The sequence below is a fragment of the Sprattus sprattus genome (assembly GCF_963457725.1).
Source record: "Sprattus sprattus genome assembly, chromosome: 12".
In the NCBI taxonomy this organism is placed as follows: domain Eukaryota; kingdom Metazoa; phylum Chordata; class Actinopteri; order Clupeiformes; family Clupeidae; genus Sprattus; species Sprattus sprattus.
Window position 1 is genome coordinate 13,195,176 of NC_137910.1, and position 10,723 is coordinate 13,205,898.

General features: G+C 44.3%; 1 protein-coding gene across 2 annotated transcripts in view; it reads right to left on the reverse strand.

Annotated features, from left to right (window-relative positions):
• Positions 1-10,502, reverse strand: part of bcl11aa (BCL11 transcription factor A a) — a gene marked incomplete at its 5' end in the record, with an annotated part of 60,994 nt that extends 50,492 nt beyond the window's left edge. The window contains 2 exons of one of the 2 annotated variants that reach the window (XM_080848385.1): positions 5,867-6,211; positions 10,300-10,502. In XM_080848385.1, coding sequence (XP_080704511.1) covers positions 5,867-6,211; positions 10,300-10,354 — 400 coding nt within the window. Of the gene's footprint in view, positions 1-5,866; positions 6,228-9,933; positions 9,988-10,299 lie in introns of those variants that run through there. The other variant, XM_080848386.1, reaches the window with a different exon arrangement.
• Between the last annotated feature and the right edge of the window lie 221 nt (positions 10,503-10,723).

Consider the following 10,723-nt stretch of genomic DNA (forward strand, 5'->3'; position numbering starts at 1 on the left):
CACACACATCACAAGGATAAAAAGTCCCATTATAATCTGAATGTGATTTTTTTTTCATGGATCAATTATATAAAAGGCACAATCCAGGACTGGGGAATTCGTAATATAAATAAAAACATGTGGTCAAAATAGGTCATTGTTTCAGCTCGTCATTGGCACGGGGGGCAATGGGGGGGGGGGGGGGGGGGTCTGAAATTAACATTGAAATGTAATATATGTCAAGACAAAGTGTACACTTCAGCTCCCCAGCACACACACAAACACACACACACCCACAGACACACACACTGGCATATGTACCAAGCCAAACCCAGCTCTGTACCTTACTCTTCTAGAGAATTTGAGAAATCTGACAAAAAATATCAAGGATGGGAATTTTTTTTAAAGGATTTGCAACCGTCGGAAAATTAAAGACGAGGCGCTATTTCTATGCATATTCATAAAGCCGTCGCATCGGAGGACCGAGCAGCAAAGACTCCTGTGACAATAGTGTGACACACTGCTTTATGGGGGAGGGGGGAAGCCGCTTTCTGATCATTCATGGTCCCTGATCATGGAACAAGAAAAATGCCGGAGCCTCCTGCAGCCTGCTCGGAGAGTGATCTAAAAAAAGGATTTGGACGTGTCGTGCCAGTACCACTGTGCTCACCCATGTCTCCAAGTGCCACCGCAGCTAGTCCCTACGTCCGCTACTAGAACAGCAATCCTGAATTTAGTCGACCGATGAACACACTCACACCCACACACACACATGCGCGCAAACACAGAAGATACGCTTTCACATATACAGCAGAAAAGTAATAATCACAAAGACACAAGCATGTACATGTACATGCTTCACACACATACACACACTCACACACACACACACACACACACACACACACACGTCACACGTTGTTGATTGATGGGGGGGGAAGCTGGGAGCTGGCAACAGCTGCTGATAGAGACCAGTTCCTCTGTCTCTCTGCCGAGGCTGTTTCAGTCGGTCTGAGGCCGCTGTCTGCATCTATGCCCAAGCACTACACTACCCTACACTGCACTACACTACACTACACTACACTACACTACACTACACTACACTCACGCACACAGCTGGAAGAGAGAAAGACAAAGAAAGAGAGACAGAAAGAGAAAGAGAGAAAGAGAGAGGGAGAAATCACGTCCTGGGCCTCTAGGAGAGACCCTATCCCTTGTCAGCTACAGAGAATTACGCTTTGAAGATAATCACAATCATGACAGACAGTTACGCTTGAAATAGTGGGTGATTTGAGAGAAGGGAAAAAATGAACTAGATTATATTTTAAAAAATGGCTCAAATTGCTTGGGTCTTTGTTAAGGCAATCATCTGGGTCAAATTTTGGCACAGAAAATTGCATGCAGCTCATATGCCAGGCAATAGCACAGTGTAATTGATTCAATATTAATTGGGTGCCCCTGATTTACATTGACTGCTAAAGCAATAGCTGTGCAGCTGAAAAGAGAGAAAAAGAGAGACAGAGAGAAAAAGAGAGGGAGAGAGAGAGAGAGAGGGGGAGACAGAGCAGATAAATAGAGAGACAGACGATATGCATGTGTGAGAGAGGGAGAAAAAGGCATTTGAAAAAATACAATTATCCGTATTGAGGTCCATTCTGCATATCAGTGCTGAACTAATCGGCTGACATGCTGCAGACCGGTCATAATATCAAAAGGGGACATCAGCGTAGCACTAGACAGCCCCAGAAGAAAAAAAAAAATGCTCGTTAAAAAGTTCACCGGCGTTCCAAACGGTTTCATGTTCGGATCCTACGCAAATTCAATCTGTCACGTTGACATATTTTTGGACGTCGCGCTCAAAAAAAAAAAAAAAAAAACAGAGAAAAAAACACACTGGAGATCGCCGGATGTTACTTTGCATATTTTTTACATTTCATCAAGAGAGCCAGACAGAGAGAACGGAACAATGGCAATGCCATTATCATCAATGTAATGCGTTGAGCATTCACACTGCGCCCAACACACACACACACACACACACATACACACACACACACACACACACTGCGCTTGATGCTCTTGGCACACACTCATGTGTGCGTGATAAAAGGCCCATCACAGTTTAAGATTAACAACCTGCCTTTATTTTCCCTCCCTCTGTCAGTGAATCTCGGGATTGGGCGCATAATCTCATTTAGGGATTAATAGAATAAGTGTTGCCGTTGGAGGAACGGGACTCGCGGCCGCCCATATTAGAATGGCACTGAGCGTACAGGGGAGGCGAATAAAAGAGGTGAGGAAAGCACAGAGAAGGGGGCAGAAAGAGAGAGGGGAGGGGGGGTAGAGGGCAGGAGGGTACGGGAGGAGAGGAGAGGAGAAGGGGGGAGAGCTGCAGAGTCGATTACCCCCGTGCTGACGGGCTGGGCCCCCTCGCCAGGATGCATGGCCTATTTGGGGCAGCATGCATGGAACACACACACACACACACACACACACACATGCAGTGCTCAGCACTCACACACACACACACACACGTACAGTGGTCTCCACACGCGCGCTCACACACACACACAGTCCATTCCACCATGACAGGTACTGCTTTTCGTCCTCTCAAACAGACCCGTGCTATATGTAAATAGGGATGTTACATCACAGACACAAAGCTCCGTATTTGGCCATTTGAAGCAGCCAGCGTCGGGATGTTTCAGGACCATGAGGTCCTCACTATCCCCTCTCTCCTCAAATCTCCCCGACAACACCTCTCACCCAGCCTAGATTCAACAACACAAATTGATCACTAACATACCATAACCCGTCTACAATTACTACCACCAGCATTAAATATAAATGTATGTTCTTATTTGATTTAGGAGGCCTGATATCCTCAGTTCTGACACTTCCCACTACAGAGTGACTGATTTCACCTGCATTAGGGTCTGAACTCTGCTGAAATCCATGTGCCCAGATGATAGGCATTCCACAAATAAGAACTGTATGACTGACGCACATACTCCAGCACTAACTGTCCTTGAAGATGTTATGTCTAAAGTTATCTCTAGTATGACTAATTAATGTCACCATTCCCTCTTTGACCCACCAGCATTGCCACGATTAAATAACACACTAAGGAGCTGTTGAAGTCTTTCCCTCAAAATGTTTTTTTTTTTTTTTTATAGCAACCACACATAATACCAGTGACCCAACACCATCGTCTGAACCCTTTTATATTATGATGTAAATGAGCTTAATAACCCAGTTTAGCTGCTGACAGGAACATGACGCTAGCGCACGATAGCCGGCACGCTTAAATGGATTGTATAATTTGTGCTGAAACTGCATCAACATCTTTTAAAACAAAGGGGTTAACCAGACATGCATGACCCTGGTTAGCACCCATATCCATTAAACCCACAATGAATCTCAGGGAGACGTTGGCTTGACTGTCCTTTAACCGACTGCAACCTCTCACTTTAAATCCACCTCACTGAAGGGTATTTTTCTCTTTCTTTCTTTCTTTCTCTCCCCCCCCCCCACACACACACACAAACACACACACACACTCTGCCCATCATGCAAACAGCTAGGATGTCTTTGGGAACTACTTCATCCTTGAACCCCACCAGCCCATAATTACTCCTGAAAGAAGGTCAAGTACAAATGATTGTTGATGGGGCTGACCCAACCCAGGCACTTCCTGGAAAACCAATCCCTCTGAAGCAAACCAGAGAGAGAGAGAGAGACAGAGAGAAAGAAAGAGAGAGAAAGAGAAACTCTTAATGTGGGGGGGGGGGGGACTGCAGACAAAACAGGCTGGAGGAGAGACTCGCTGGCATTTTTCTGCTCACAACAAACACCTCTTTAGATCACCAGCAGCAGGCCAGCTACATACAGTAGACAGGCACACAGATTTCCAGCGTTATACAATGAGCTCGGGGGGGGGGGGGGGGGGGTGTGTGTGTGAGGGAGTGGACATCGAGTTCTGTAAACAGCCTGGCAAAGGAGCAGACGACCTTATGATTACCTTAGGTCACAGTTTAACCCTGCGGATTCCAAGAATTTTTTTTTAAAGTTGTTTACAAGCAAAGTGATAAACTGTCTTGTTTGGCTCTTTGTCTCTGTGGCAGTGTTTCATGTTTTCCCATGCCTTATTTAGTGCTGGAAGTCAACCACTAGAAGTTCACCCTAATTAAAATACACGCAGAAAAACTGCAACAAATAATTAGTGGCACTAAGATTCCTTAAAATAAATTACTCTCCCTCAACAAACCGAAAATAACTGAGCGTCCCTCTACTTCCTTTTCACGTTTTTTTTTTTTCATATATTTTGGTAAGAAAGTGAAAATCTGCAGGCATACATTTATTCGGATAAGATGTGGCCATGTAAAAACCACAATGAAATCAAGATACATCTGTAGAAACCACATGAGAGAGTCCAAGCAGCACAGAGAGGCATTTCCCATGAGCTTGTGGACACACACTGAGGGTGGTTGGGGTGGGGGGGATGTGTGTGTGTGTGCGTGTGTGTGTGTTGTGAGGGGGGAGCGATGTAGCCTCCACTGTCACACCAAAGATCCTGACACCACCCCTTCAGCGCCCAAAACTTTCCCCTCCTCTCGCTGAATCTCTTCATTCCCCTACCCCATCACCCCACCCCACTCCGTCACCCCACCCGTGTCCGCCCCCTCTCTGTGCCACCCCCCCCGACCCACCCCGTCACCCCTCTCTGTGCCGCTCTTTGTGGGGATAAGCCCATTTGTGTGCCCTTCAGGGCGCACCCACGGTGCTCCACTTTGTCCAGTCACAAAATGGCAACTTCAAGCCAAGGTCGGCCATGTCACTTTGCCATTGGGCTATATTTGATTACCGTGTGTGTGTGTGTGTGTGTGTGTGGTAGTTGAGGGGAGGAAAAAAAAAAGAATGCCATCCCGTTGAGCTCAGAGGATCCCAGGGCATCTGCAAAGCCAAGTTTAACCGTTTTAAAAAACTCTTCCCGAACACAAGGAGAAGCATCTGAGGCCAGGGACAGGAAGGGCGAGAGAAGATGAGTGTGAGCCCTGTGTGTGTGTGTGTGTGTGTGTGTGTGTGTGTGTGTGTGTGTGTGTGTGTGTGTGTGTGTGTGTGTGGTAGTGGACAGGAAGGGCAAGAGAAGATGAGTGTGAGCCCACAGTGGAGCAGACAGCCGACAGAGAGGGGCTCTGATCTGCAGCACAAGCCTGACTTTAATTACAGCAATCCCACTCGCTCGAACGGCAAAGTGAAAACCCATGGTGATTCCAAGCGCTGATGAGCAAATGATAATAAATCAAAACAAAGAATGTTTTTCATCTTTGCTTTGGAAAACAAAAGCTGCAGCCTCAACTTGACACTGGCTCGGAGGTTGGCCTTCACAGCGTGGCAAGCTTCAATAACCCACCACACCATTTGCTTCATATCCTTATTTGCTCTGTACACACACACACACACACACACACACACACTCACACACACACACACATCTTGGCAACACATAGGCTTACGCACAATCCTAGTCATTCTCCATATTAAGGTTATTGATATATGTCCCCAGAGCTGTAGTTGGGATTCACCCAATTTCTCTAAGGACCAACAAACCCTTCAATGAGGGGGAACATGTGTGTGATGCATGTCTTATGCATCTACTCAGTATGCACAAACACACAAACACACCCACACACACACACACACACACACACACACACACACACACACACTCCCTGCCATCCCTTACAGTAAGAGTGCAAGGGTGTGAACCACAGCCATCCCTCCATAGACGTTGTACTTTTTTTTATCTCCATGTGTATTAAGCCTGTTTCTATCACCACTTCTTTGTCCTCCTCTTTTTTTCTCATTTCTAAAAAGGGTGGTTTACCTGTAATGTTTTCCTGTTTTGGGCAAAATCCTCGCGAGGACGTGGATAAGCAGTCGTCATCCTCGGGCGTGACTTGGACGCCCACCTCCACCGGGTTGGAGCCCCTCCTCAGGTCGCTGCGTGGCGGTGACGGAGCCTTATCCACTGCCTTGTCTATGCACAGGGTGCCATTGCATTGCTTCCTCTTGTGCTCGATAAAGATTAGGATATCCCCGAGAGGGAAGTTCATCTGGCACTGGCCACAGGTGAGAAGATCATGGTCTCCTTCGGGAGGGAGCTGTACCAGCCCACGGTGTTCCTGCCCACCATGGAGTTCCTCCGAGAGCACGGCGGACAGGGGCTCGGCTGCACACACAGGCAGGGATGGCACGCAAGACGAAGGGAGTGAGGAAGAGAGAAGCACAGTGCGAGACCAGGGAGAAAGAGAGAGAGAGAGAGATGGAAAATTAGACACTGAATGTTTGAGTTGATATCAGCAAGATGACTGGATGAAGCATAATATTGAGAGATGTAGTGGGGGGGGGGATCATCATATGGAATGATGCATGTATGTCATTGTCACAGAAATGCCTGGCTGTCACTTTAAAAAGGCACTGTAAGATAGGAGAGGGGCTCTAAGGTTTTCTGAAGGGAAGCAAGAGGCACAATGATCTCCTTAGGTTCTCATCCTTTGCTTCTATTTTCGAAGATATTTGGAACAATAATTAAAACCACAAGAAGGATCATATCAGGTGAACAACATGTGTACAACAGAGAGAGAACAGCCACAAAGTGTGCTATGAAACATTAACTGTGTGTACGTACAGCTATGAATCTCCTCTTTACACAATACACAACTTATTCCATGCCTAATAATATGTAAGGATGATATTTTCATGAGCTGGGCACGGTTAGTTTCTGCATCATCTTTAAAATGTGAATCTGAAACAAAGTAACTTCAGATTTCCTAGGTAGGTTGGTCTCACCCTCCTCACATCTTAAGATGGAGACGTTTAAATGTGTCCAACACATGTGCAGTGCGGAAACCCAGCGCGTTCGACAATAAAAATAGTACACCACCGGACCATGCACATGACTTTCTTTCTATTTCTTTGATCACCGCTTTCACAGCCGGAAATCGGGATGAGGAGTCGCACTAGTAAATGCCTCGCTCAAAATCCGGGATTATGGTTTTTTTTTAACTCTTTGTAAGAATTTCTATTGTCAGTCACAGACAACCGGGGAAACCCATTCATGAATGGCTATATCTCACCAAGACGGATGGGGAGTCGCTACTTAAGCACTACGCTCAGTATCCATCGAATTGAAAATCGTTGCTCTTATAGGTGAAAGTACTTTGCCAGTTTCCTAATGGTTAAGCATCATGACCTTCTTTACTAAGCTGCCAATTTCATATTTTAATGAACCTAAAACCACTGAGAATCAAAAAATAGATTTTAATTTTAGTTGCTGATGATTGGTACAGATTTTTGATAAAAAAGTGTTGGGATCTTGTGAACTGAGGTTAAATTTACTCCAGCCCAACCCAGACCAGATATCGAGGGGCGTATGTGGAGTAGCTCCCAGACGTGCTCATGAGGAAAATATCATCTGAAAGCGCAAATCTACACGACATCAGCGCTCCAACTAGGACATAGAGATTACATGTGATAAATTCCGACTACTGGTATGCTACTACCCCTAAATTGATGTTAGGTCATACATGACAACGGTAGAGGTTATATCGAAGTCTTTTTTGAACACTCAAACTCGCCAGTCTGCTAATACAGTAGAAACCAAAGCCAACGTCGTGTAATTAAATCAAATTTAATTTGTTTTGTCGCTTGTCTGACATTGGGCTATTTTGTGTTTTATCATTTCACGTGTTTTGTCCACTTCGTTTAATGTGTGTTACGTTATTTGAATATCCCATTAGAGTACTGGGGTGACAAAATTAGACAATTATTTGAATGATAAGATAACCTGATATTTCTAACACACATTAATGCATGATATAGTTTTCTTTCAAATGCGTTCTAAATCTGGTTTTTAATTTGAATCACTTTACAACAGGCCTGATCGTTTAGCTAAAGTGAATAGGTGTAGTTTGACATTTAAAAAAATTGGTAGCCTACACGTTTGCATGGTACGCTTCTGAGAGAAGTCAATCTACTTTGGGCATCACACATTATGTTTCCTTAATTCCCTCGGTCTGTTAATCACTCTTACAGGCCTCCGTAATACTTTTACCAATAAGGGGAGATGACTTAGAACAGTGTTAACTTTGATCGGTTGTAATTCAATAAATGTCCCTTCACCGAACAGGTTTGACACTCAATAGGCTACACAATTATTAAAATGTGATAAATAGCTTTACCAACAACAATTCAGAGGAATCGTTATTTTTTTAAAGTTATGCCACCGACCATTGGACGTATAGGATTGAGGCTGAAACCTTTAAAAATATTTAACTCGTATACCAAATAAATGTATTAGCTTCTACCCTACTTGCCCTTCTCAGTAGCCAGTGAAAAAAAGATAAAACAAAAAACTTTATAATCTATAATTTCAAAACAATTAATGCAATCATACACGCATACCATATACATATAGTCGCAGTCAAATAAACATCACAATAAACTGTGTGGTTACTATTTCACTGCAAATGGACGACGTTGCAACAGAAATACTAACCATAATTTAAGAGGCTCCATATCAAGTATCTGTGTACTGAGGTGCTTGTTTTGTTGTTCATTTTAATATATCTTTACATGTACGTGTTTTCATTTTCCGTCCAAGACACTGCAATGCCTTGGTGCATTTCAGTTAGGTTGCGTTCAATAGCTTAGCACTCCTCATTTGGTTGAGTTTTCTCTATTTACAAATTGTATTGGTAGGCTCTTGGTATTTATAGCCTATATTGTTGTTAAATACTCAAGAAACACATAAGAATTGAGGCGTGTGTGTAATTGGGAGGGGGGCAGCCTTAACCCCATATTATACGTTTCCTTCTATTCTAAACATATCGTCAAATATGTAGATTGAGGTGGCAGTGAAATTGATCAGGTTCAAGTTCACATCCAGTTTATGATCGTTGTCTGCCCCCTAGCGGTGGACCTTCGACACGGAACACAGAACTTAATGGAACCCGAAGAGACCGTCTTTGCAGTGAGATCCAGCAGACATGGTACGGAAACCTAATAATGCCATATGATACACTAGAATGTTACAACAACATTGTATCACTTGTGTCAAGCCCGTTTATCGCTTAGAATGCCACGCCGTGAGAAAGAGTGGTGGTCTGGTATAGAAAGTAAACGGCGATAAACCTGCGTTTTGTAGGTTACCCAACAGCTACTTCACAGTTCCAACCGTCGTTGGTTTTTCGTTTCAATAAAACAGTACACCGACGAACGAGGCAAATGTACAGGTTACGAATAAAGTATTGCGCTCATTGCATCGCACTAATAATTGTCTCATAAAATGTTCATTGTTAACCAAGTAAAATTGTTCGTCTGTGGCTGAAAGTGCTTGTTCTTTCTACCCAAGCCTTTAAGACGTTCGACAGAATTTAATCTTGCCTTACCTTTTAAGTGTCCCTTTACGAATTAATTGAACAAAATGCAAAACCAGGGTCCGTGAAGGCATTCGGTAAATCAGGAAGAAAGAATACAGAGTCGAAAATACTGTCCCTGTTGCTCTTTACGAGAGCTGCCCCCAACAACTCTCTTCGCCACGAAGCATTTGCTCTCTGTCTCAAATGGACTAAACCTAAAAGTTTAAACGTAAACATGTCTATCCTCTTGGTATAGGTCTTTGAATGTGTTGGGAGAAAATCTGCAATTTTTCTACGAATGTCTTATGCTGCTGGCGGTGGGCTACACACACGCGGCGCTTGTAAACAGTCAGACACGAGATTTTTCCCAATCAAAATCCACTTCCACTTTTTTGAAAATCTTCCAAAAATAGTAGGCTACGAGAGAGGGGAAATCCTGCCCTGAATCGCACCCAGAACACGTTACGTTATATTCCGTGAGATATTTTTAAAAACCGAGCTTAAGCATGCATACCTACCCTTCGCCGCGCACCTTAACGTATGCTCTTAAATGGCCAAAGCAACGGGGGCACAAGAGCCACGGCATAAGCATGTAACGAAATTCTAACCTAAAACTTCTGCAGCTGCCTGCAGATTGCATGCTGGATGAAAACAAAACTTTTTCTCTGAGATTGTTAGAGAGGTTTAAGTGCGTAAAGGTATTTCATAGACGAAAAAGAAATTCTCGCCACGCTCTTCACTGAAGTCCACTTGACCACGATTCCGCTGTCCAGTGTCCAGTGTGCCTCATGAATTACGCTCTCCGTAACTGGGTTTTTTTCTCCTTTGCCCAATACCATACACCGGTCAAGAGAAAGAGAGTGGAAACAGTAGACATTACAAATATTGTTCTACTTACGCGAAAAATCCCGTTTGCTTAAGTGCTGGGGTTTGCCTTGCTTGCGGCGAGACATGGTGGTTGGTGGTGGCGTTCAGCTCGGTTCACATCGGGAGAGCCGGGTTAGAAGGGAGACTCCAGAGAAAATATCTTCATCAATGCCTTTGACATCCAAAATAAATTAGAAATAATACAAAGATGGCGCAGGGAAGATGGATTGTGGGATAGCCGTCATGGCTTTTTTGAAAAGAGAGAGAGAGAGAGATGAAAAAATGGCAAAAGCCCCCCTGAGCTGCAAGTTCAAGTGCGGACGTGACGTCCCTGCGAACTTGAACGTCAGGAGATGGATGGACACAGACATACAAAACATGGGCAGGGCAAAGCCGGGGAGTGGGAGGAGGGAGTGGAAATAACAAAACCAATGGACACTCATTAGGGGCTGGAC